At 41.0% G+C, this 27,252-nt stretch overlaps 3 protein-coding genes across 5 annotated transcripts; 1 reads left to right on the top strand and 2 right to left on the bottom strand.

Annotated features, from left to right (window-relative positions):
• The first annotated feature begins 2,382 nt into the window (after nt 1-2,382).
• LOC108019932 (uncharacterized) lies at nt 2,383-18,620 on the top strand. Of its 3 annotated transcripts, XM_070994953.1 has the most exons (12): nt 2,383-2,529; nt 3,032-3,644; nt 5,068-5,203; nt 5,292-6,397; nt 6,937-7,011; nt 12,539-13,741; nt 15,113-15,466; nt 16,246-16,563; nt 16,623-16,770; nt 16,828-17,033; nt 17,354-17,537; nt 17,980-18,620. In XM_070994953.1, the coding sequence occupies exons 2-12, from the start codon at nt 3,515-3,517 to the stop codon at nt 18,308-18,310; spliced, it is 4,191 nt and encodes a 1,396-aa protein (XP_070851054.1). In that variant the 5' UTR covers nt 2,383-2,529; nt 3,032-3,514; the 3' UTR covers nt 18,311-18,620. The 3 variants fall into 3 exon arrangements, with proteins under 3 accessions (XP_070851054.1, XP_016943532.3, XP_016943533.3); XM_017088043.4 differs by lacking the exon at nt 2,383-2,529 and having other exon boundaries at nt 3,019-3,644; XM_017088044.4 differs by lacking the exons at nt 2,383-2,529; nt 3,032-3,644; nt 5,068-5,203; nt 5,292-6,397; nt 6,937-7,011 and adding an exon at nt 11,306-11,649.
• Nucleotides 18,621-20,298: 1,678 nt separating this feature from the next.
• Nucleotides 20,299-21,933, bottom strand: Cyp6a13 (Cytochrome P450 6a13). Its single transcript, XM_017087434.4, has one exon. The coding sequence runs from the start codon at nt 21,895-21,897 to the stop codon at nt 20,416-20,418; it is 1,482 nt and encodes a 493-aa protein (XP_016942923.3). The 5' UTR covers nt 21,898-21,933; the 3' UTR covers nt 20,299-20,415.
• A 205-nt stretch (nt 21,934-22,138) lies between these two features.
• On the bottom strand, nt 22,139-24,078 carry LOC108019594 (probable cytochrome P450 6a14). The gene is made up of 2 exons (XM_017087435.4): nt 22,907-24,078; nt 22,139-22,847 (listed from the first exon to the last, which is right to left on the bottom strand). Exons 1-2 carry the CDS (start codon nt 24,009-24,011, stop codon nt 22,432-22,434), a joined length of 1,521 nt encoding a protein of 506 aa, XP_016942924.3. The 5' UTR covers nt 24,012-24,078; the 3' UTR covers nt 22,139-22,431.
• Between the last annotated feature and the right edge of the window lie 3,174 nt (nt 24,079-27,252).

Raw genomic sequence — 27,252 nt, 5'->3', positions numbered from 1 at the left:
CTCGCTCGAATTAACGCTTGAGTTAAAGCCCCAAATGCACTTGTGGGCAGCGGCAAAGCCGGTATGTGTCCGTTAAATTTGAATTTCACACCGCTTAGAGCGCCCAGCAATGCGGAAAGAAAACTCTCCAAGCGCCAAACTAAAATTCTCGGATTCTTTGCTTCAGGTGCGGTTCTGATTCGACTGCTCCACTGATTCCCGTCTTCTTTTCCAAGAGTTCTGTCTCTAATTGCAACAAAAGAAACACAGAACACATAAACAATAATCACGCAAGTGTGCCTTTATTTTGATGTTTGTACTAAGCAGAGTATATTAACTGGTCTAAGCGTTTTGGAAACAGTTGCAATATTGTTAAAACAACTATAACCTATGTATACCCTTTTTATAGTTATACCCGTTACTCGTAGAGTAAAAGGGTATACTAGATTCGTCGGAAAGTATGTAACAGGCAGAAGGAAGCGTTTCCGACCCCACAAAGTATATATATTCTTGATCAGGATCACTAGCCGAGTCGATCTAGCCATGTCCGTCTGTCCGTCTGTCCGTCTGTCCGTCTGTCCGTCTGTCTGTCCGTCCGGATGAACGCTGAGATCTCGGAAACTATGGGAGCTAGGCTATTGAGATTTGGCGTGCAGATTCCTGAGCTCCTTACGCAGCGCAAGTTTGTTTCGGCACAGTGCCACGCCCACTCTAACGCCCACAAACCGCCCAAAACTGTGGCTCCTACAGTTTTGATGCTAGAATAAAAATTTTAACTGAAATGTATTGTTCTCATCAATACCTATCGATTGACCCAAAAAAAAGTTTGCCACGCCCACTTTAACGCCCACAAACCGCGAAAACCTGTGACGCCCACAATTTTCATGCTAGATAAAAAATTTTAACTGAAATGTATTGGTCTCGTCGATACCTATCGATTGATCCAAAAAAAAATTTTCCACGCCCACTCTAACGCCCATAACGCTTAAATCTGTATACCGCCGGTAGGTGGCGCATTTTAATCTCGCTTTGCTGCTTGCATATCTCCATATAGCTGAGTAACGGGTATCTGATAGTCGAGGTACTCGACTATAGCGTTCTTCCTTGTTTTTATCTACGCTTATCGCTGGTGGATATATTTTTAGGTAGGTGCTCCAAAATGTGCAACTTTTTGGCATTACTTTTTATTTCGTTTCTTTAATGACATATAAAAATAACTCTGTTTATATCGCAACTTAAAATGTAAATTAAGTTCATAAATATCATGTTTTATAGAATTATATGTGCTAATTTCAGTCTTTTAATCTCTAACATTTTAAAACGAAAGAGTATCCGAATTTTCCTCCGAAGGTAAGTAACTTTTGCTGTTACAATTTCATTTTAAACAATTTTCGAGAGTCACTGCCAGCGATTGTGGGGAAATGGGGGGGTAATGGACGAACTCCCAAGTAGCTCTTCGTCATTCCCCTCCTCGCCACCCACGTCTCAAGGGGGCGCAGGTGGGCAATGCTAATGATGATAATGATGATGACGATCTGCAGAGCCAAGCTCCAGCGCCTATTGCTCCTCATCCACTCCCCCTAAACACCTTACGCCATGGAGCTACCATCTAAATAAACAACAACTAAATTACACTCGTGAAAAAGGGTTCAAGCTATTAAAAGTAATTAGCCAAAACTTCTTGAAATTGAATGTTGAGCTTAGACTTATGTTCTAAACCAACTGAAAGAAAATCCTTCTGTTTAGAGAGTTTGAACTAAGAACACGTCGAACACGTTTTAAAAACTAAAGGAGGCAATATTAAATATTTAATAAATAAAAAATAAATAAATATTGAATATTTTCGTACATATTTGAAAATTGTGTCAATGTAGATAGCTAAGAATAATATTAGATTATAATAAAATGTAGAATGCTTGCACACCCATTTTAAATATATACATATATAACTAAGTTATAATTTTTATAAGAATCTGATCATTTTATAAACTAAAGATTAATCGAAATCTGTTTAATTTGGCAGAGAAAAAAAGGTCCTCCAAACAAAGTAGGTGGAAATTTGTTCTTGCGTCGGGCTGAGTAGTTTTGTTAACACTTATTTTCCTAAACCGAAGAAGCTAGATCCTAATCTGTTAAAAAAGTTTTAGAGATATGTCAGATTATGAAGGTTATAAACTTAATATAGCTTCAAAAAATACATATATTATATAGTCGCTCCCAATTTATCTGAGTGTGGCAACAACAAATTGCCGAGCGAGATGCTTACCTGCCTCTGCCGCTGCCTCTGCCTCTGCCCGCGGCTCTGTCGCAGCACTGTCGCGTCTGCGCCGCTTTCTGCTCTTCCGATGAGTTTCGAACACAACTAAATCAGAATTTTATTCAGTTTCAATTGTTTAGCGAGTGCGGATCGGAGTCGAGTCGCGGGCAGCGAAAACAAGCCAAACCAAACGAGACGGGCCAAAACAAAAAATAAATAAATAAATAAAAACATTCAGGCCCAAAAGCAGAATCAAATATAAAACAAGAAACTAAAAAGTAAATTAAAACTAGGTGTGTGTTTGGGATGCTTTCTTGTCATTAGCCAAAATTGTGAAAATTTGCAAAGTGTCAAAGCGCAACGGAAATGCCGTTATATTCGCTACATTTCCCAGCATAATTTACCTCGCCCCAAAAAGAAAAGAAGAAAGTCGGCGATACAATCTAACAATTTTCACCATCAAAAATTATTTTATTCATACTACTTTGAGAATTCTCTGCCGTCAGCTTTTAATTAATCATCAAGATTCTTAGCTTAATTGTTTTTTTGGCAACTATGCAAAAATAAGTTATTATTGTTTTAGGTAATTTCGGCATTGGTATGACAAATGCTGGATTTACGCATTGATGAGCACTTTGTCATTCGAGTTTTTAATTATCGGCCGACTTCAAAAACTTTTGGTCGAAAGGTCACAGGCACCTGCGCAGTGAACTCTGACGTCATCGCCTGTAAGAAGGCTCCGTAGCGCTTGGTTGGTCAGGTTATTGACTCTCGCCCTCCCTCTCCCACTTGAAGTTACAGCTTAGACCCATCATAATTATGTGGATTCGGCTTCTTCCGCAAACGCAGAATCTTAAGCCGTCCCTTGCCCGCGAACCCATAAATAAAGCCGATCTTGGCTCATTTTTAACGATCTGCATATTTTGGCAACATAATTAACGGTGAAAAGAATGTGAAAAGTAGCGAATCGTAACGCGAAAGCCAGAAACAAAACGAATAAAAACGAAAAAGAAAGATACACGCGACTGCAAAGAAAGGCGGAAGAAAGAAGCAGAAGGTTTCTACGCGCCTCCAGCGAATCTCTATCTCTCAGTTCGAAATCTCGCGTCCATCCCGTCGGTGCCTCGAGCAAATCTTTTGGCCAGAAGAAGCCCCAGTGAAACCGCCGATAATGCAAAAAGGGAAGTGCCAAAAAAAGCGAGTTAAGTGAGAGCAAATCTAAAAGAAAGCATCATCATATCGGATTGTGCCGCTGGGGACTCTAATTAATCGGTCCCAATGATCGCGATTAGCGATAATACGCTCGGGAAGCGATTAATGCGCTTGCAGGTAGCATTTCTCCTCATCGGTCTTTGGGATTCTGCGAGTGCTCTGACCGTCGACAACCAGTTGGTATCCGCACGAAATGGTAAGTGAAATATTGGGAAGCACGGGTGATCTATGACTGTGGACGGTCGTCTACGTAGTGACGAATTGCACGTTACGTATTTATGGATAGCCGCAAAATTAAACATAGTTCGTTTACAAGAAGTCATACATCAAGCAAATGGTATTGCTATTCTTGCTATTCCCCTAAAATCCTTATTTAAAGATTTATATAAAACTTGGTTCAGGATAAATTCTTTTAAAAGTTTAATTTCCTTTAGGTAAGAAGTTTAAATTCTTAGGTGTCTGTAGTTGGTCGAATGAAGACATATTACAACATTTTTATCCGATTTTCCTAAATGCTTATTTATTTTTCGATAGCAAATTGACTATCATAATTTTTGCATATTGAACGTGTAGTCGCCACGGGTTTTTACCTCGTTTTTTTTACATAAGCGAAACAATTTCAACAGTTTGGCAATTTGCCTTGCGAACAAGAAAACGGCCCCAAATATTTTTAGCAGTTTTTAAATACCTACTTGTAAAATTCATAAATTATTATTGTTAATTTGCGTTTTTAATTCCTTAGACTTCTGTTAATAATTTAACATTTGTAAAGCATTTATTAGAAGTTCAGATGATAATAAACACCATTTAAGCTTACATACTCGTACAATTGGTCGTAAAAACCGGCTTAATGCCTTTTTGGAACTAGCTTTTTACAAGCATTGTGCGAGTGGGAAAATTTGTACATTATGGTTTTTTAAAGAATGGTTTTAGATACTAGCCTGTGTTATTGACCCATTCTGGCTTTAGTTATAAAGTAAGAAAAATAAATATTAAAAAATTAATTGGTACTGAAGTGTACTTAATTACATCAGTTAGGTGATACAAAATAATAACTCACAATTCTGGAAAGATTCGGGGGTGGGTTAGTTTGCTTTACACTACCTACAACAAACCCTTCCCCAAAATAAATCTAATTGTCATTACCTAGGAAATATTTTAATATATTCTAAATGAGATAATTTCTTGGAAAGAGCATGCCAATCTAACTACCATAGGCTGGGGGACAATCCATCAAGCATGTCAGACCACAGACACCGCAGAGCAATGTGTTTTGTTTATGGCTTGACCTTTTTGAATTATTCATGCACTGACAAAAATTCTATGGGTCACCCAAGTGCGCCCCGCCAGCACGCAAAGTTAATAAAATTCAAATTCAAATCCAAATGGAGAACAAAGCCGGCGAACAATCGAAAAGAGACAATTGCAGAGTCAATAAAACTAACCTACCGTAGAGTGGACGAAGTGGAGCACCAGCGTTGGCCTTGAAAGTGCAAGTGGGGTGACGCAATTGTTTAAAAGGAGTGAGGGGGGGGGGGGGGGGGGGGGGGGGGGATTACTTAACTACCAGTCGAACCTTTTGCAATTTCGATCTTACATTTACCATCTGGCATCGACAGACTGCTTCGAGCGGATTGCACTGGAGGCGATGCTGCCATTTGAGAAGACCTTCCGCACCGAAGACACCAACTCGCTGAAGATGTGCAAGGAGAAGTGCCTGCAGGCGGGCGAGAAGTGTCAGGCCATCTCGTTCGGGTGAGTCTTCCTCCACCTGTCACCCCTTGATTGCCCAATTTCCATCTTATGTATATAAGTTTCTTACTTTTCTGCTGAATTTTTTCAGTGTTCATCGACGCGGAAACGGCACTTGTCAGTTGTCATCGGAGCAGTACGGCTCCGGGGGCGGCGGGCGTCCGGGGGGCGTGATTTTCGATCCCGACTTTGATCTGTACACGCGCAAAACTAACTGCTTCGACTTGAGCGACAACTCGATTGCCCCCGGTCCACTGCCTGTGCCAGGTCCCAGTGCCATATCGCCTGGACCGACGCCACTGGATCTGCCGAACAGGCCTTTGGATGTGGGCAACACGCCCGTGCTGGTGGTGAACCCAACGCCCCACACTTCTGGGGGTCCACCACCTCCGCTGGGACCCTCCCTGCCCCCGCCTCCGGGTGTGGGCGACCGCCTGTACTTCTCGCACGATCTGTATCCCCTCTACAAGTACCCCACGCTCTACGAGAACAACTATCCCTCGCCCAACGAGGAGGCCTACATTCCCGGGGGCTATGCGGCTAATGCCCCCGAGGTTGATGAGCGCTATCGACCGCACTATGGACCCATAGAGCCGGCGGAGGACGAAGGCATCAGGCCCACGCCCCACAGCCCGCCGAGACCCATCTTTGGATTGGGCTACGGAAACGGTTACAGCTATGGGTCCCCGGAGAGATATACACCGCCAACGGTGAGGCCATCGAGTGGTTCTTCGGAGGAGCGACCCAGTTATGCGGCCAGGCCACCTCGACCCACTGCCGACCGTCCGGAATATCCGCCCGGTCCACCACGTCCCACGGATGATCGCCCGGAGTATCCTCCTCGTCCACCACGCCCCACAGATGATCGACCGGAGTATCTTCCTCGTCCCTACGACAGCTCCACACCGCCCTCCTATGGACCACGCCCAAGCCCCAGCTATGATCCCCATCGCGAGCCTCGGCCGGACTACACCAATCGACCAGATCCACCGGCAATGTCGCCACACGACGGTTACGGAATGAACGGACCTTCGGCACGTCCTCCGCCTCCATACGAGGGTCCTCCTCCACCACGAGATGAGTACATCCGGCGAAACGGCAGTGCCATGAGACCAGGAGACGGATATGGAAGCTACGACGATGACAAGACCATTGCCACGTACTTTAATCCCGATGACTTCATGCAAGGAAATAACAGTAAGTACTGAAGGGATGATTAGCAAAGAATTAGAATTTGGATGTTAGTATCTTATACTACAGAAATTCCATTAACACACCATATAAATGTTATAATGATTTTCAATATTTTGTCTATATTTGTATTGAATTTGATGTAGCACCTGAACTTTTAAATTTTACAACATTTTTATTTTGAAGTTAGTTAGAAATCATTACCTACCAAGTAGATAACGCAAGACAAGTTAAGAGTCCTTACAAAACAATGCCATTAATAAATTAGACGATAGCTTGGATTATTTTGAAACGATATTAATCGGTTTTACAAATTTAGAGACCAGTGCATGCTGTTTTCGAATTTTTATCTTTCCTTTTAAATTCTTAATAAGTATGTATATTGCTTTTGATTTTGTTGTACATATTGACGATGTTATATTAATTTATGTCGGTCTATCATTAAAGGATTTTATTGGGTTTTGGGTTTGGCTAAGAATATTTATATCTTCTGATTATTTTAAACAAAAATTAAAATGGAAAATTTAAACATTATATAATTTCAGAACGACCCATGCCAGGTGATAGAGATCGGGATAGGGACCGCGACCATATGGGATATCCTATGGATGAACTTAAGGGTAAGTAAATGTGTGGTGTTCCTTTTCCTCGCTCCCCTACCTTCAACTAATTAATGGATTCGCTCTGCTCCCGAAGCTAACCCTCTAACCCTATAGACAGGCACATGTGCCTTTAACCCTTATAAAGAGGCAATGACACGGGTCACTTGAGAGTTGCAACAACAATAAAACAACTAAAATTTAGAATTAACTTGGCGCACAACTAAAACTCATTAGCTTTCGGGGTCCACGCCGACAGACTGGTCAAGTGACAGATGACAGACCCCCGATTGACCCACATTCCCTGGCTTTTATTTGCGTAACAAAACTAAACCCATTAGCCTGGCATAATGCTCATCGGATTCGGGGGTCTCGAGGGTGAGTGGGCGGTTGCAGTAAGCATCGGTATTATTCACAATCGCATAATATATACAACGGAGCCGAAAGCTCCACTAACTAACCCACCCACCCACAAAACGGTATAGTAAACAAAGCTGTGGCCAAAGTTTTGATAAATGGCAAGCGCAGTAAATTGAAAATGGTACAATTGGGGTCACCCATGGGATATTTAGCTTATTCGGTTCACTTTGATCATTTTGTTTTTAAGTTCTTAGGTGGATATTAAGAACCAACGCAACACCAAAAACCGAATATACACACAATAAAAAGTTAGTAAAATTGAACAATACTGACAGTTTAGTAACTATAAAAATTGTACTTTACTAATAAAAATGGATGTATATGGGATGTTTTACATCAACCCGGCCCCTCCCGTTTTTATTTCATTTTTAAGGCTCCACAGTATTACCTTGAGATCGAAAAAATATATTTTGTATTTTGTAAGCCACTATTAACATAGTTACGTTTACGTGACGTGTGTATTTTGTTATTGCAATAGTAAATAGTTCATTAACTATAAAAAATAGTTATCGTAACGCTTTTATGTTTATAATTCCCAACTGGGTCTTACGACTCGTAGACTTACAGTCCCAAGCTGAACTCTGAAAGTTATACTTTACTTAAAACATATGTTCTATAAAGTCTTTAACATATTTCTTCACTAGCTGGATGCCACTTTTAAAAAGTGCAATTTGAAATTTTTTTTTTTTTTATTTAGCTTAAAAATTACCTACTCAACTTGACGTATCTATGTATACAGTTAACAACTGTATCAATTTAAGAGGTGTAAATTTACTACAAAACAATTTTATAACTATAATTTATGGGTGGGATAGCTACCAAAACAGTTAATTAACTTCAATCAAACTCTTTTTTATAGTAACCCTTTCGCTTACGTATTACGTAAGAGTAACTATTCAATGGGTAAAATTGACAATTCGATGTTTGGGGACTATTATATTGGTCAATTTTACCAACCTATTTTTGTGAGTGGTTAAGAAATTTTCCACCTAGTGCTAAGAACTACATTCTGTGCAATTCGGAAGTCTCGTTTTTATGTTGGAAATCTTTTTCGTATGAGAATAAATTATATTATTTATTAAACATTATAATTTAAAACTAACTAAATAAGAAGTTATTTACTTAAAAAACCTTTTGACTAAGCACTTCATATCTAATTTTTTGCGCAGAAATTCTTTGTAATGCATAGTAAAAGCTATAAAACTATTTATTTACTCAACAACTGAAATGACCTTCGCATTGAAGCCGGTATCAGGTTAATTACATTATTTATGCAAATATAATTCCTCCAAATTTTCCGGTCTCTTCGGTTAATATGATCTCATTGCTTTAAAGAAGAAATTGAGTTGTCAAGTGCAGAAGATTTATGTCATTTCTAAAACTGGCGAGTCAGATCATCAAAGAACGATTTGGGTTTTGATTTCGACGCGACTTCCTTTCGGGGTTCCCAAGTGTGACGGAGTGGAGTACATGAACCCAGCGGGTGGCGGTGACATAAGCCTACTGAGCACCATATGCTACCAAATGCCAAAAGAATCCAAGTTCAAATGCCAAACTTGATGACGTTGCCGCAATTAATTGTGTTTCTGAGGTGGCGTGTTCGCTAGTTAGTTAGCTTGCTTATATTTGGCGTGGGACAGATCGTAATTTACACTTGGAGATTGGGCTACACAGTTCGCTGGGAGGCGGAAGCGAACTTCGCTATATGTATCTCCAGTTTTTGGCGGTTCTATGGGGTTGTGCAAGATCGGAATAGAACAGAACGGAGTGGAATTGCACTCAGCATGCACTCTCCTCTGGCAGTCATTGTATGCAAATGCAAACACCAAGTCAGTGCACAAAAACCACCCACAAATGCGGTTCGAGTTTGTAGCACCACCACGGTGGTTCACCGCCTGACAGCAGTGACATTGATTCAGAAACGGAAATGCACTCAAGTCGGCTGCTTTGGGTGGTTGAGAAGGGGTGATATGATCGATGGACTCATATCTGTGGTCAGGCTTGATTGGGAAATGCAATAGAACCATGAGAATTTGAGCACTGTTGAGAAACATCTTTTCAATAACAAAAGACTTAGGCAAGGAACTTGAAGGTACAGGAAAAATGTCCTTTGGAATTTAGTAATGCAGCAATTTTTCTTTTAAATATTTTTTTATTTTAAATGTTTAATGTTAAGTGTTTTAATTTTTTACTTTATTTTCTTGTTTAAGAAAACTCTCTTTAAAAAGGATTAACTATAACCATTTGTTTTTTGTAAAAAATTGATTTACTACATTGAGAAAAAAAAAGCGTTGTTTATGTTAGAAAAAAGCTTATTAAAGAAAAATACTTTTTTTCAGAGCGTATCCTTTTAGATACATCTTTAAAATCCCTATATTTTAAACAAAACAAAAATAAGAGTCAGGGGAGACGGTTTTATATGTATCTAGTTAGATGGTGGCAGTTCTTCTAAGTTTAAGAGTGATATTAACAAGTTAAAACAAGGAAGAACGCTATAGTCGAGTACCTCGACTATCAGATACCCGTTACTCAGCTAAATAGAGATATGCAAGTAGCAAAGCGAGATTAAAATGCGCCACCTACCGGCGGTATACAGATTTAAGCGTTTTGGGCGTTAGAGTGGGCGTGGCAAATTTTTTTTGGACCAATCGATAGGTATTGACGAGACCAATACATTTCAGTTAAAATTTTTTATTCAGCATAAAAATTGTGGGCATCACAGGTTTTCGCGGTTTGTGGGCGTTAGAGTGGGCGTGGCATATTCGCGTGACAAACTTGCGCTGCGTATAAGGCTACGGAATCTAAATCTGAAATCCCAATTATCTATCTTTGATAGTTTCCGAGATATCCACGTTCATAATTACGATTTTTTGAAGTTTGTGGGCGGTTTATGGGCGTTAGGGTGGGCGTGGCAAACTTTTTTTTGGGTCAATCGATAGGTATTGATAAGAACATTACATTTCAGTTAAAATTTTTAGTCTAGCATCAAAACTGTAGGAGCCACAGTTTTGGGCGGATTGTGGGCGTTAGAGTGGGCGTGGCACTGTACTGAAACAAACTTGCGCTGCGTAAGAAGCTCAGGAATCTGCACGCCAAATCTCAATAGCCTAGCTCCCATAGTTTCCGAGATCTCAGCGTTCTTCCGGACAGACAGACGGACAGGCGGACAGACGGACAGACGGACATGGCTAGATCGACTCGGCTAGTGATCCTGATCAAGAATATATATACTTTATGGGGTCGGAAACGCTTTCTTCTGCCTGTTACATACTTTCAGACGAATCTAGTATACCCTTTTACTCTACGAGTAACGGGTATAATGATAGTTAGAGTTAATATATTCCTAAAAATCTCAGAGGCACATAAACACTCCATCCTTGAGCTAAAAACAATTTAACAACTAAGGTAGTCAGCCATTATTCTACTTTATTAGCCCATGATCAGGCGGGTAACTGTTTAAGTTGAACTTTCCTAGTACCTCATTAAGACCGCTCTTATTGAAACGAAATAATAAGCGCCGTATCAAGTTGCGGCATCCTTGAGCGAGGTCTGTTAACGGTTGGCTGCTCCCATCAGCATCGCATCTCGCAGCGATCTGTACCCTCGTATTTTCATCTGAATCATCGGCGAAGATAGCCATCTTCCACCGAAAAAAACACCCACTGAAAATGCTCATTATACCGGAGATCCAAGGCTTCTGGGCAAAACGAAGTGCTCTCCGCGTGGCGTCGGAAAAAAGAATCCACTGAATGTGGGAGTACTGGTAATTTTCTGATTTTCTGAGCGTCGGAGCGAAAAGCTCCCGGCTCAGAAGCGTAGAAGCGAAAAGCTCGAAAATCGCTAGCGATTTTCTAACGCCGTATAAAACCGCAAGCTTGACCACAGCCGCTGTTCATTCGCGATTAGAATCGCCAGCGCCGCGCGTCGAAAAAATCGTCCGGAAATCGTGTTCGCGTCTCCGTGTCCTGGGTTCGAGCGGGATGGCCATTTGGCCCATTGTTTCGAGCGCTTGACATTGCACAGAAATTAATTAGCCCAGAACGCAAATTTAGCCATTACGTAATCACATAAAAATCACCGCTTAGTATAATAATCCCCCGAAAAATATGAGGAGTATCTGTGGGCTTTTGCCGCTGCTTCTGCTTTTGTGTCGCGTCTACGACGGCGGATCGAAGTTCGTTAGTCCTACGCGACACACCGATCTCAGCAGCACCATCATCGTCGTGGAGGATGCCAAAGGTAGGGGACCATGGTTGTAGGTCATTCCACTTGGGACCCAGGCCCAGCGCTCGACCGAATTTCGGAGTGCGTATTAAAGTAATTTGCATAATTTCCAACGTTCTGCGTGAAAAACACTCTGTCTTGGCTGGCAATTTTCCCGGAGATAATCTTCGGTGGAGTACACGGCACCCAACATGACTCGAACATAATTTACTCAAAACGGCAGCGGATGTGCCGCAAAAACGAAAACAACAGCGAAAAACATTTCGACCCGTAAGAAAAACAGAAGCCGACTTGGACATAAATGCACTTGGACAAAAACATGTTGCTCTTCGTAATCAATTTTACAATTAAAGTTCTTGGTGGAAAGTTGGAAAAGTAAAATGTCTTTTGTGTTTTAACTCTCAAGAAATTATTATTCAATTCTTTATGAACTTCTTCTGTAAAAGAATGGTTCTTGCTTTCATTTCAATTATCCCTAATGTTAGGTTGATTTGTTTGGAAAATGTCATAATGATTATTTTAACACAAAAGAGATGCTTAAATTAACTTTTTCGCTTAAGTTCATTATAATTGCCTTGCTATTGTTTTTAGTAATTGGTGTCACTTGTATTTGAATTGCAACTTAAATGGATGGTTATTTCTTTAAGCTATACATTCATTATTACTTTATTATATTGACTTATTAGGTAGCTGCAATCTTCTCGCCCTTTGAGGCAAGTACTTAATTTTTTCAAAGTGCAGACACCCATGAAGTAACACAGCCCCGATCTTGGGTTCTGTCCTCGCTTCACTGCCTCTAAACGTTGAATGGTCGATACTTTTCCGCCTTTTTTTGCTGCCCCCAATTGCGTAAGACGCAGCTTCTGCAACTGGCACTGCAACACCCACTTGATCTCCTTTTCAGCCTGCTTCCGGCGAGTCCTGGCCGGAAAGAGGATAGCCCCCCACTTCGTGCGCCGCTCCATATCCTGCGAGCGCGTGGAGGAGTGCATGCGGGAATGCGGCCGGGAGCGGCGATTCATGTGCGAGGGCTTCAACTACCGGCTGGATCCCTCGGGTCACGGCCAGGGCGACTGCGAGCTGGTTGAGATGCCGCTGGCCCAGATGGACCTGTACTCCAGTCCGGACAGGAGGGATGCCAACCTGCTGAGGCATCCCGACTACGACTACTACGAGAGGGACCGCAATGCACCAAGCAGCTGTCGTCGCAGTGCTTGCCAGGATTGCTCCAAGGGTCCGGTGAGCAGCCAGCCCGTCTACTTCAAGCCCAGTGGCGGCGGAGGAGGATTTGGAGATAGGGATCGGGACAGGGACAGGGATCACTATCGCCCGCCGAGCAGCACGGCCGTGGATCACTATCGCGGTCCATCGGGTCCTCCGGGTAGCTCCTACGAGCACCGACCGCCCTTCTCCTCGGAGTTCCATGGCTCGCACAGCTCGCATAGCTCGTCCTCCTCCGCTTCCTCGTATGAGTTCTCCTCGCATGGATCGGGTTCCAGTTCTGGCTCAAGTTCTGGATACTTCGGTCACACCCCGCCCAGCAGTTATGGCGGGGATCATCCCTACGTGGATCGTCACGATCCCCCAAGTTACCGCCCGGGCAGACCAGATCGCTGGGAAACTCTGCCGAGTAGCTCCGGTTACGACAGCTCTGCGTACAGACCGCCACGTCCGGAAACGGACCGCATCGACAAATACCGTCCACCCTATCGACCTGGCTCAGACTTCTCTCCCTACCGACCGCCCAGCCGACCGTCTCACAACTACCTCGATCGAGATGGCGCAGGCCCTCCGGGACCTCCAAGCTCCTACAAGAAGCCCAATAAATTCGTGCCCTATCTGATTGGTGGCGAGGACAACTGGGGACACTACGGAGGCAGCTACGGCGGAAACAGCAAGCACTCCTCCTCATCATCCTCTTTGTACTGGGGTCTTACTGAATCGCAGAGGCGCAAGGATCAGCAGGACTTCAACTACTTCCAGCTGGGGGCGCCGCACCGCGAGTCCAACTCGGTGCTCAGTTATCCGGGATCTGGTTACGAGGAGGATTACCCTAGGCGGCGCAACGATTACCGTCAGCAATGGACACGAAGACCGGGACAAGATGGTGAGTGGTTCTAGAAACTCGGAGACGTTTTTCAAATATGATTTTTTTTTTGGGAAAGATAAGTACTACCATAGATTATTTTTATAAAAAAATTTTAAAACTATATAATATAGGTATTCATTCAAATCTCATTAGAAGCACACATAATTCTCTCAAATATACTAATAAATAATAAAACTGGGGCAGAAATAGTAAAACTGAAGAATAATAACTCACTGAACATTTGCAATATTTTAGGGCTTTTGCAGTGTAAACGTATTTTGGATTTAATATTTAAACCACCGTTTAGGCAGCCTCTAGCTTAGCTGCGTTTTTATACTACAGCGATGTAATAATTTCGAGTAAAAGTCGGCTATACCTGAAGAGCCGAATGAGATTTTATGTTCATGTCTTCAGGGTTCTTATGGGTATATCCATAAGAATTTGAAGTTCAAACTAAACAATTTATAGTTTGTAATTGCAAATTCTTAATTTTTTAAATTTTCAGTCTACATTTTGGTATTCTGTATCTAAAAGAAGGAACTTCAAAGGGTTGACTTGTTTCAATGAGTACTTTCAGATTTTGAAACCCAAAGTGCTGTTACATTTTCCGAAAACAATTCGTTATTAGGGGAGTTTAGGGTACGGTGACGAGTAGGGTAAGGTGATCTCACCTTCAGCAGTGCCAGAGCAAAGATTTGTGGAAAAGCAAGTCAGATAAATATATATTTCAAGTATTAATAAGATTGTAAGTAACAGTTCTTGGTACTTTTTCGTATTCTCTTATGAAAGTAGCACCATCATATTTCCAACAACACCTTGTTATCACGAACATTTTGTAGGGTATGAATATTTAATTTCTTTCGGTATATTTTGACATTATATCGTTATTTTTTCAACAACTATTTTTTGTTGATTTTTGTTAACTGGTGCCTAAACAACTTAATTAGGTCAATTTAAACCTTAAAGGTTCGATTAAAAGTATCCATTTTTTATTGAAGGAAAAAAACATTTTTTTTTACTTCTGCATAGAGTTGTAGTGTGTTTTTTATCAGTTCTTCACCTTACCCTTCAACTTTGGCTTACGCCAAGAGCTGTAGGATTTGACTCCGCTGGAATCTTTGCATCAAACTGTATGCTCAATAGATGTCAGCAACTTTCTGCTTTTAAATATTGCATTTTGTAAAGTGGTATTCAAAAAACGAATGGTTTGTCACTATACCCTACTGACCTCTGATTCAGGGGATAATTAATAATTTTTAATAATCGAATATCAAAAGCTTTTACACTGAATAAAATAATTAAAGTAGTATACTTGGATATTCTAAGTTAAGTTCCAACAATAAATTAGAAAAGAAATTAGAATTTTATAGAAATATTTCTGTATTTCAGAATGCTCGGCCAAGACCAGCGAGGGATTCCGGCTGCACAAGACGGCAGTAAAGCACGCCTACAACGTGCCCACCTTGACGGAGTGCGAGCGCCTGTGCTCGGATCAACGGCCCAGCTTCATCTGCCACACGTACAGCTACCGGTACAACCAGGCGGGCAGGGACAACTGCATGCTCTGCGACCGACCCATCAACATGCTCGACTACTACGTCGACATCGAGCCGGATCGGGACTACGACATCTACTCCATGGCGGACGACATGGACGTGTGCCGGCAGCCACCGCCCCGACGACACGACACCGCCGGTCCCAATCCCGGACCTAGCACAGCCCTCTCGGATCCGAGAAATGCACGTAAGTCAACTAATACTTACTAGCACTTCTCATCTACCTCTATTAGCTTATAAAATATGCGCAGAGAAAATATGACGGTAAGTGCGACAATTGAGGTGCAAATATAGGGCTAAAACAATATGAAAGGTTTAAAAAAGCATGAGTTAAGTTCACTTTTATGAAGCATTTTACTTGTGAAAAAACATTGCTTTAAAAAAACAAAAATTGCCTAAATAAAAGGTCAAATAATATTTAAAAAAAATAATTTTTTGCACCAAAAAAGTTTTAGGCAATAAAAACTAAGAACTTTTTAAAAGGGTTTGGTAAGACGTAAATGATTAGAGCCATCAAATATTGAGTAGATAGTGTGGTCGTGGGTTCAGTCGCGGAATCACTCGGCACTTTAATTTAGTTATTTTTTGCTAGATTATGTTTGATTCTTTTAAAAGCTTTAGCTTTTTTATATAATTTGAAAGATACATACATTACAAAACAATTTAGTAGAAATACTTTAAATAATATACATAAAAGTTAAATTACATTTTTCTATTTTTGGAAAGGAATTTTTTAAAAATGTATTAAAAGGATAAAAATAACAGACACAACCAGTTTAAAAAAACATAATTTTGGTATATTATCTCAAAGTTACACCCACGATTTTAAAAAGTGTTTGACTATGGTTCCTAGGGTAATAAATCTTTTTTCTGTGTAATTGTTTCACCGGTAAGTATCACTCCTTTTTATTTATTTATTTATGAAATGTTTGGCCTAATCCTTTTAAATTAAATCTGCATTTCCAGAGTGCTTCTTCCGAGCAATCGATGCCACGCGCTTTTTCAAATCGATCGTGCGCGACTCGCTGACCGTGCGATCTGTGGGCGAATGTGAGATGGAGTGCATCCGCTCCACGAAGTTTACCTGCCGGGCCTTTGCCTTCCGTTATGGTCAGCAGCGACACGCTGGGGTCATCGACAACTGCCAGCTGAGTGATTGGCCGGTGAGGGACATGGACAAGGAGCGCCATCTCATCCTGGACGCAGCCTTCGACATTTTCGAGCGAGCGAGCTATGGACATGGATGCGAAATTCAGCCGATTGTGGATGAAAAGCACAAAAAACGTGGGTTGTTTAGGATTGTTTTGCTCTGCAAGAAGTAATGTTGAAATTTCTTATCTAAGTATGCTACTTGGGTTATGGATCGCCGGCTAGATTGCTTCCTCCGGCCATCAAGAAGGTGATTTCTGTGCCATCTGAGATGGCCTGCAAGAAGGAGTGCATCCGCTTCCGGGAGACGACTCCTTTCAAGTGTTTCGCTTTCAGCTATGGGTGAGTTTTACGAATTTTGTAGTCCCTAGTGTAACCGAGATATCTTCCACATACCAGCTCCCATGCCAGCTCCTTCAACTGCGAACTATCCGATTTGGATCAGACCGAATTGAAGCAGGATGTTCACTATGCACACACCAAGGATCGAGACTTCTGGCTCTTCGCCTGGAATCCCTTCGACTGGACCTGCCGGGACAAGGTCAACACCATTGGGGGATCGCGGGTCAACAATGACCGGCGCATGGACATCTTCCGGGAACCGGGTAAACTGAACCTACTAACATGTTGCACCTCGATCCAAGTGTAAATAACCGGTTCCGGCTGCTCTAACCGGGCAGCGGATTAGCATTAGTCATGTATTACTAGCATTAGAATTTGTGTAATTAGTTTGTAGCGGAGAATGTTGTGTAAATAACGTTTACTAGCATGTACAGCGGCCCCAGTCCCAGAATAACCGAAAGACGAATCCCCAAAAAGCTACTAACCGATCGTTTGCATGCCACCGTTTCCGAACTCGATCCCGATTTCCACCCCTAAACCCCGTGCTCTTGACCTCACTAAACCCGATTCTTGTCCGCTAAAGGCGACGTGGCCTGGCGCCACTACACCGTGTCCGGAAAACCCTGCCGCCGGAGCAGCCCCTGTGCGAAGAACCTGATCACGGGCTTCTACTCCTGCGAGACGGACGCCTCCGAGGTGGGCTCCTGGGACTACTGCTGCAAGGCGGACCACCCATGCGGCTACAGCAAGGGCTTCGATTATCCCTGGTAAGTGAAAGGAGTCCGTCTTCCATCTTTATGATATAAATATCAACACCCTATGTAGTCGATTTTGGTATTCATATGGTATTATATGTTTTAAGTTTTTTGTCCTGATGTTAATCTAAAAATAGGTTTTAAAACCTAAGCGTATGGACTTAGTGCTTAAACCTCAATTTTAGCTTATCATGCGGACTGGAAAAGTGCCCCAAGTCAACTAGTTCCATTCTAAAATCCATAATAATTCTTAAAATTACAAATATCAATAAAATTTATTTTATAAGCTTTAATTAATTCAGATTTGTTTCTAAAATATTTGTATGATACGGATAAAAAAGTTGAGTTATACGAAACTCTGGACTAGACTAATACATCTTTAAACAAAGATGATTTTAAGAAGTAATGTTACATCTTTTTTTCGATGCTATGATGTTTTCACGCAATTTTTTAGGTGCTTTGTGGGCGACGAATCGGACCAGTGGCGCAAGTGCAGCGATCGGTACTTCCCCGGCAAGAACGGCACCCAGCCGACGCACTCCCACCTGGGCTTGCCCAGTGGCAAGGAGAAACAGAAGCATCCACTCCCACATCCTCATCACTCGCAGCCGGCGACGGCGGCCAGCAGCGAATACAGCCAGCATCCACCTCGACCGGGCGGATTGCAGAGCCTCAGTGACTTTGCCGCCGCCCGTCTGTGGCCCGTGACCTACCTGTACAGTGAGGGCCCGCCCAATGCCACCGAGTTCAGCAACTTCGTCGACTGCAACAAGGAGTCGTGCTAGTGGTGCGAAAATCTAGATTATGAATAGCTTACTAAGACATACTTGTGTACAATAGATACCCCTCACACTCAAAACACCACATACCCCAAGAATCCCAGGCAGATCTACTCCAACCGCGTGGACGTTGTCGTTGTGATCATCATTGAGATTGGATACCATTGTCGTCAGAATCAAGCGAAACCAATTAACTTATTAACTTAACTCCCCTGAATGCATCCATAATGACAGCTTGCGTGCAGGCATTCTTTGTACCTATAAGCTGAATTGTATGTATTATTAATAAAATTAGTTTTTACGAAGAAAAAATGAACATGATTATTTTGGGATAATTATTGTATATTAAGCGGTAAAATTAAAAAAGAGGAAAGTACAACTGTATGAATCAAATTCAAATTTATAGAAGTCTTGGAATTTTTCAACTCAACAGGGACGTAAACTAAGAATGTTCTTTGCCTTCCCTTCTTATAGTAATATAGCTTCTGTCAAAAATATCATCTAGTTCCATCATGCGCGGATCCACGGGGGGATATGGGGAATAGAACCCCATTCTGTAAAAAAGTATATGTAAATGCATTTTAGTCCAAATTTTTTAATTCTTCTCAACAAATTTTTTTATATCCTCCCACTGAGTTCCATTAGGAAAACGTTAATCTCTTAGATTTTTATTCCTGCCCTTGTGGGGAGTAAGCAAACTTGGTTTACCTAGGCCTTATTTTAAGGACGAGGGAATTGTAGCAGAATCCTCTTAATGGTATTTGTTCAGCTAAGACATCTATAAGTTTTTTTCATGAATGCCAAACCTAAAGTAAAAGTAAAAATCGAATTATTTAATATTTTTACAAATTGGAAGATACTAGATTAATATATCATTCTTGCATTTTGAAATTTGCAGATACTTGGATAATTAATTATTGCTGAAATTTAATTTAGTGATAGTACTAGTGAGCTTTTGCTCGTTTTATTTTAACCGATAGCTTTTATCCATTTCAACAACCATCTGAGTTTTGTAGCAGTGAACTTTTTTTGAAATAATAACTGACAGATAAATCAAAGAAATTCCTTTTCCTGGTTTACATTTCAAAATTCAATTTTGAAGTTAATTTTAAAATCACAAAAGGTGTTCTATCCTTAATTTAATAACTAATAATAACTACTAGTTTACCAACAGGAATGTGTAATTTAACATTTCTTAATTTTCAGTTTCGGGCTTGCCTTTATTTTAAATCCTAAGTCCTAAGTCCTAGGATTCAAATTCTAAATCCTAGTCCTGACGAATTAGTTCATGGCTCTTAAATGTACAGAAATAAAAAAAGATTTAATTTAACCATTAAAAGTGTTCGTTTTAATTTCATTCTTATTTTTTTTTTAAATGGTCAACCAAAATATAAGTTATATTTCTAAAGCATATTCACTTAGAATTTAAATTTTTATTATTGTTACTGGTATCCTTTTTACGCAGGTCGCCAAAAACCAAACTTATTTTGCCCCAACACTAAATGATGACTGTACTGGTAGTTACTTTCTACCCCAAACCTTAAATTAAAAAGTACGAAATTTACTACATTTAATTTTTTTTTTAATTACCCTAAAACGTCCGTATAAACGCTGAGATCTTGAAAACTATGGAAGCTACATAGGATTAAGCATACAGATTCTGCAGATTCTTGCGCTGTGCTGTCCAAAGCGTTCTTTTTTGATTTAACTAAAGAAGCAGGTGTTCCACATAAATGGTTTTATTTCTCTGTTGACTAAGAGGGGATTAGTTCTAATAAAGTCTTAAAAAGTACTTTGGCTTAGTTTCACAAAACTGTGAAGTTATGCAAAGTTTGGCGTCCGTAAGCTACTGGTAAAATCCTTTAAGACTACGTTTATATTATTCATGGTCTTTTTTGTGTACCGGTGCTATCAATTTGGCTTCGGTTATAAAGCTTTTGAGAGAGGCATTCTCAATGAGAGTGCATTTTAAGCTTTTCCTGAAAGACCATATCTTTGTGTTCATATGTATATTATAGGAATTAATGCAATCTAGAACCGCAACAATTAGTAGATTACAATTTCTTACATTTTTCATTTTATGACTAATACATGTCTTTTAATGACCATTTCTAGGGTGAGGCAAGTCTATCCATTTGCAGATGAACTCCCTCCTGTGTGGATATCAGGAATGTACGACTCGAAAACTTCAGCGGCACCTGTGTTTTCTTTGATCTGCTGAACTTAAAGTCCTTAAGGAGGTAGACAAGGGCCACCTTTACTTGTAATTTTCCGAAACGGTCGCCTATACAATTGCGTGGGCCATCGCCAAAGGGCAAATAAGCAAAGGGAGGACGGGCCTTGACCTCTTCGGGCTCAAAGCGACTGGGATCGAACTTCTCTGGATCTGGATATAGCTCGGGGTCGTGGTGAATACTATGCACAGGTATTATTATCTTAGTTCCCGACTCTAGAACTAAGTCACTATCCGGTACTAAATATTCCTTCGTGGAGCGTCTCAATAAATGAGGCAGTATGGGATACTTTCGTAGGGTCTCAGCCACCACTTGATCCAAATAGGGCATTTCCTGAACGGACTCATATGTGAGTTTTTGATTGTTGCGTCCCAAAACTTCCAGGACCTCAACCCGTAGTTTATCCTGAACATCATGGTTTAAGGCCAGTTCAAACAGACAGAAGGACATGGTGGTGGATGAGGTGTCAAACCCGGCTAGGAAAAAGACCATTGCCTGAGCTGCAATCTGCTCGAAGGACAATGCATCCTTGGCCCCCTCTTCGCCTAGTTCCATGAGCAACTGGATCAGGTCATTGCGTGGGATGTTCTCCCGCCGTCTGTAGTCCAATGTCTGGCGAACGGTGTCCAGGAAGAACTCACTGACCTCCGGACGAAACAGTTTGAAGCGCAGCTTCCTAGCCAGATCCGGCTGGGCGAACATTAATCCTTGTACGAGCGTGGAGTGGAGGGGATTCGTGGTTACCGATCGACCCATGCGACGGAACTCCGACTCCGGATCCTGGAGGCTATTGCACTCTAGTCCGAAGGCGCAGCTCCCGATCACATCCGTGCTGAAGCGGGCACACAGGTCCTTGGCCTCGATCGCGCCGACCTGCAGGTGACACGCCTGCGTCAGCTTCTCGCCCACCTCCACCATGGTGGGGAACATGAACTTCATCTTGCCCGAGGTGAACACCTGCGTCAGGTTGTGGCGCAACCAGCGCCACTCGGGTCCGTCCAGGAACAGGAGATTCCCTGTCAGCGGATCGTCTTTTACATTGTGGAAGAGTCCGCGGTCGGCGAAGCTGCCAAAGTCACTGACCATTATCTTCCTGATCAGCTCCAAGTCCATGACGAACAGGGCCTTGCTGAGGAAGGTGAAGTAGCCGCAGTAGCGCTCCTTCCCCCGGAATTTCCCGTAGATCCGCAGGTTGATGTCCGTCCAGTGGAGTTCCTTGCCCAGTCCACTCATATTTCCGCGGAAGAACACGGGTGTCTCGCCAGCCACGCCCCTGCGCTTCCAGTAGGCGTAGTGCCAGCTTAGCTTGACATATAGCAAAAGTACAGCGGTCAGCACGAGAATCAGGAACGTCAGCATGGTGCCCGCAGTTCGATTGAATAGCAACTGAATGGAAAAGTGGGGCACACATGATTTTGCCGGCGGAAAAGCTTTCTGTGCACTCTCTTTTTATGCCTCGCTCTCTTTCTGGCGTTATTATATAGTCAAAACTGCAACTATCCAAGCACACATACAATATCTTGATTGCGTCATTTTATAAGACTCTCCAAAACACTTGAATATTATAGTTGATGAAAAATACAAAATACATCACGATAAGTCGAATTATTAAAATAAATGATTATTTATAAACATATCAAAAATGTATTATTATTATATTAAATTATTGACAACATATAAAACAGCTTACACAGTATTCCATAGTTAGTAAAAAAGGGAGGAAACGTCAATAAAAATTAGGGCTCCAGAAGCACAAACACTCCAGATAAAACATATTAGTTTTTTAATGGTACCACATTTGTAGATAAGAGGAATCCAACAATAATTGGAAAAATTTTGACCTTTGGGAGTTATATTTGAAGGATAGAAATGTCCTATTTCCAAGTTCAGTCCTTAGATGCGCTCCACTTTCAGATGAATGCCATGTTTGGTAGACAAAGTAGGGCTGCGGGTGTCCAGAGTTAAGGGGACTTCGGTTAATTTTGAAATGCCGAACCTGAAGCGTTGCAGCAGGGATACAAGACCAATCTTGGCTTGCATTTTTCCGAATCGAAGGCCAATGCAACTACGTGGACCATCGCCAAAGGGCAAATAAGAAAATGGGTGACGGGACCTCGATTCCTCCGGATCAAAGCGACTGGGATTGAAACGCTCCGGTTCAGGATATAAGTCAGCATCATGGTGAATGTTGTGTACGGGTATCAAAACTGAAGTTCCCTTCTCGATAACCAAATCTGTATTGGGAACTTTATAGCTCTCATTAGTTTCGCGCAAAAGTTGCGCAATAATGGGATATTTTCGAAGCGTTTCTGCAAGTAATATTAATTAGGAAATATATATATTTTACTTACTTAAATATTTATCTTACCTGCCAACACCTGTTCCAAATAGGTCATTTCGGATAAAGCGTCGTAGGATATCTCCTTCCCATCCAAAACACTATGAATCTCCTCCCTTACCTTTTGTTGAATCTCGGGTTGCAGAGCCAGCTCGTATAAACAGAACGCCATCGTACTGGAGGATGTTTCGAATCCAGCTACAAAGAACACGAAGGCCTGGGCAGCCATTTGCTCCAGGGACAATCCATTGGACAGATCGATACCCTGACCCTTTTTAGCCTCTTCTTGGTCCTCGGCTCTGAGCTCTATGAGCTGATCCATAAAATCGTTTCGCTTTATGCCATTTTTGATGCGGTATTCGACTGTGTTTTTTACGGCTGACAGGAAGAAATCGGTCAGATCGTCGCGTAGAGCCTTCATACGCAACTGTTTGGCCAGCTTGGCATTGGTGAATATAAAAGCCTGCACCAGCATAGAGTGGCGGGGTTTCTCGAAGACCATGCGACCCTTTTCGCGGAACTCGGCATTGGGGTCCTGGAGACTGTAGCACTCCAGGCCAAAGGCGCACGACCCAATGACATCCGTGGTGAACCGGGCACAGAGATCCTTGATCTCCACATCGCCGTACTCCACTCTGGTCTCCTCTACGGCCTTATCCATTGCATCGGCCAGGCGATGACCCACCTCCACAACCACTCCCGACATGTGCTTTATCTTCCCGGAGGTGAAAACAGGTGTGAGCTTCTGCCTCATTGATTTCCACTCGTCGCCCTCTAGAGTCAGGAGGTGTCCTGTCAAGGGATCGTCTCGAGGATTGTTGAAAAGGCCGCGATCTTGAAAGTGATGGAAGTCTTTGATTAGCACCTGCTTGATGAGGTCCAGATCGGTGATCATGGCGGTACGCTTGAAGAACATGAACATTCCTGCGATGGGAGCCTTGCCCTTGAATTTATCGTAGATCCTCTGGTTGATGTCCCGGAAATGGTACTTTGACCCAATTCCCTTCAAGTTTCCAATCAGCGGCAGGGGGCGCTCATAAGGAACTCCCTTCCGGGCCCAATAGGTGTAGGAATTATGGTAGAAACTATAGGCCAAAAATATGGCCACGCCCAGTAATGCTAGTGTTAACAGCATGGCAATTGGTATGTCTCTACATTTAGTTATTCCCCGTTATTATAAAATTATATACCGTTGGAATATATAACTTCGCATAAGCAGATATAAAAAAGAATATAATAATTGCGTCTTGAATTCTATTAGGTATATTAGCTCTGTTGAATTTGATTTGTTTAACGCACAAATAGCACTGAGAAATGTTTGCAAAGCATGCGGTATATAAAAATGCAAAAAGCTAAAGTCTCTCTATTTCGTCTTTGAACCATCAAAACAAAACTGATAGATAAACATTTGCAAAGCTCTTTTTGAGTGCTCTCTGATGTCAAAGCTTTTTTCATGCGACGATCAAAACAGAAGCGATAGATTAAACAATAAACAAATATAATATATAATAATATTTATGCCGGGAAAGTGCTCTGTAACGCTGAGCTGGGCAGGAGAGAAATGGTTTTGTTTTTACTTGGAGCACTTCTAATCGATCAAAACAGCTTACAAAAAGAAAACGGAACCAGAATTTTAATACTCTTTCAAACGTTATATGAATGAAACAAAAATTATAAAATTTTCGACACTGAAATATAGACAAATGTCTTGAAGTACGAGTATTAGGGTATTATGACCCTACAAAGGTATACATTTCCATAGTTCTTACATTGCGCAACATTTCTTTAGGAACTCACTAATTTTTAAAGTTTTAATTTATCTTTCTTATGGGAACTATCAAGTACTATCTCATTTATAAGCTTCATTTATTATAAGCTTCTGACCAAAACAAAAATCCCCTTTGCTAGGATATAAAAAAAACCAATAGAAAGGAAAAATCCTTTTTGGAGACGAAAGCTCTAGCTTCTAGGCTACATAGAGCTGTTACAATTTATGAATCAAGCTACAACTTAATTCCCCTATTGGGGGAGGGGGGGGTCTAATGAGTATTTTTCACTGAATGAAACCTCCTATTATATTATGAACTTTAATTCACTTTAGAAAATCGGATAAAAGTAATCACAAAAGCTATCAAATATAACTCATTGTTGTTGAATCGCTTTTATTATCAAGAAATGTATTCTTCACTGCGACACGACTACAACAATAGAACTTATAGATAAAGCGTCAAACAAATGTTTTGTTCACGTTCTTAATGCTTTGTCATGGTAAAGAGAGTGGGAATATCAGTTGGCGCTGCGACTGTACTTGTAATCACAAATAAACATTGGACGAATAAACTTGATAAAAGGCAGCATACAATTCTATTTAAATTTGAATTTTCTCCTTATTGGCTATTGTGGTTCGGCTCTATTTCAAATATTTTCTTTAAACTGATTGAACTTTTCTAAAACTGATTGCTTTTGAATGCTCAATTTAAGATCCTTCGGAAGACACTTGTCCAATCGACTCCTTGAGTGTTTGTCCTCTTAATTGAAATGTGAGCCTGGGTGTAAACAGGAAACTCAAAACAGGCTTTTATTGACAGACAGTTGATGATTTGTTAGACGACTTGTTTGTTGCCTTTTGGCCTTTGCATCCCACCTTTAATTAAACTGGGCTCGTTGCAGAAATCAAATCAAGCGTAAACTCAATGAAACTGACATAAAACCGGGTCGCTGGCGTCACTGAATTCCCAGGTTTATTACAAAATCGCGGGAAAATTTATGCGAAAGCGATTAAAGGCCCATTAAACGCCGTTCCAGATGGACAGCGTGTTGGTTTGGTGGCGGCAGTGAAGTGGTTGAAACGCCCAACTTCCTCTCCGCAGGACCTCTATCTGCTACTCCTCAGTAAATAATAAAACGGAGTCGCGCCTAAAAGCATTTTGGGCCTGTGGGCGGCCGTGTGTGCTGTTGTCGGTGCTTAAAGGATTTGGCCCTAATGCTTACGGGCCGTTTTATGCCGCTAATGCGCCATCTTCCAATCGACATAAAAATCGTAATGCCGCCGTTAAAGGCAGCTCGACCGATAAAACTCGCTGCGTGACAAACAAAAACCAAAACAAAAGCTGGTATTAAATAATCAACCTGGGCCTATGGATTATGCTTATTATACATGGATGGCTTTTTCTGATTTTGATGGATTTGTGGTTTTCAGTGGAATTATTTCACGGCAAAATTATAAATAATAGATTGTCTTTTCCATGAATCAAACTATACAAATGCATATATTATAGCACAGCGAAAACAAATATAACAAACAAATATAAATCTGCTAGAAGAATTGGTAAATTTCATTCAAAACCTGAACAAACTGTTCTAATGTGCTCCATTCGTTTGTTCTTATTTATGATTTAAAAGTGTTTAAATTTACATACCTAAGTACAGGGTTAAAAATAAACAAAATATAGTCCCAGTGCGTCTTAATTTAAAAGATAGATAATGCTTGTTAGGAAACTACCTTTAAGTATGACTAACCCATGTTTTATTAAGTACAATTGTTAAGATTAATTTAGCTTTAATGTCGATGCATTCTTACATTTGTTCATTTCAGAGCTAACAACCCATAAAACATGTGGTTCATAAATAGAAATTGGTACACTCAGACAAAATATGGACACAAAAACCAAAAATTTACTTAAATCAGGGTTATGTGGACTGCATTTGAGTTTAATTAATGATAGACTTAATTTAAGTCCATTGTGGGTTCTTGGTTCCTTTAACACGTATTTATGAATTATGGTGGGTGACAAAATTTTAAATTTTATTTATTATTTTTGTGTACATGCTTCGTAGTAGAATGACATTTTTATTTTTTTATTTTTATTTTATTTTTTACAAATTAAATCTAGTATGTAATACGAAAATAAATATTAGAACAAGAAGGGGCGCTGGAAGCTAAAGTCCTTCGGCCCGGGAAAGATATGTTTTAAAAGGTTATTGTCTTTTATCCCTTAAGTTGTTCTTTCTTAAGATGTAAGCCACTATTGCTTTGAAGCAATAAATGCATAGTTTGTATTTAATAATTTTTTTTACTTAATAAATTAATACAAATGTTGAAATAAGACATTGATGGAAAACTTCATATCAAGATGTTACATTTTTCAGGTAACTTAACAAGTTTTTAGACTGAATTTCTTATTGTATGGCCTTGAAGTCCACAACGAAGTTCAGACTCTATTTTAGGTAATGTAGTCCATGCTTCCTTAAACCTTTAAATTTTTTTCTGAGTGTATTTGAGAGGGTTGAAGCTCTCTGAAGTGTTAAAAAGCTCTACAGAAATCTATAATCATCGTGCTTCGATGCAAATTTACCAGTTCTCTCAGAATGCTGAT

This window comes from Drosophila suzukii, chromosome 2R, assembly GCF_043229965.1.
Source record: "Drosophila suzukii chromosome 2R, CBGP_Dsuzu_IsoJpt1.0, whole genome shotgun sequence".
NCBI lineage: Eukaryota > Metazoa > Arthropoda > Insecta > Diptera > Drosophilidae > Drosophila > Drosophila suzukii.
This window is presented reverse-complemented; position numbering and strand designations above follow the sequence as displayed.

What these genes read in the sequence shown, in the direction of transcription:
- LOC108019932 (XM_070994953.1), top strand. Translation starts at nt 3,515, where the DNA reads ATGATCGCGATTAGCGATAATACGCTCGGGAAGCGATTAATGCGCTTG. An exon ending in CTTCATGCAAGGAAATAACA is followed by an intron (nt 6,398 to 6,936) that starts GTAAGTACTGAA and finishes ATATAATTTCAG; the next exon opens with AACGACCCATGCCAGGTGAT. An exon ending in GGACATCTTCCGGGAACCGG is followed by an intron (nt 17,034 to 17,353) that starts GTAAACTGAACC and finishes TGTCCGCTAAAG; the next exon opens with GCGACGTGGCCTGGCGCCAC.
- Cyp6a13 (XM_017087434.4), bottom strand. Translation starts at nt 21,897, where the DNA reads ATGCTGACGTTCCTGATTCTCGTGCTGACCGCTGTACTTTTGCTATAT.
- LOC108019594 (XM_017087435.4), bottom strand. Translation starts at nt 24,011, where the DNA reads ATGCTGTTAACACTAGCATTACTGGGCGTGGCCATATTTTTGGCCTAT. An exon ending in TTTGGAACAGGTGTTGGCAG is followed by an intron (nt 22,848 to 22,906) that starts GTAAGATAAATA and finishes TATTACTTGCAG; the next exon opens with AAACGCTTCGAAAATATCCC.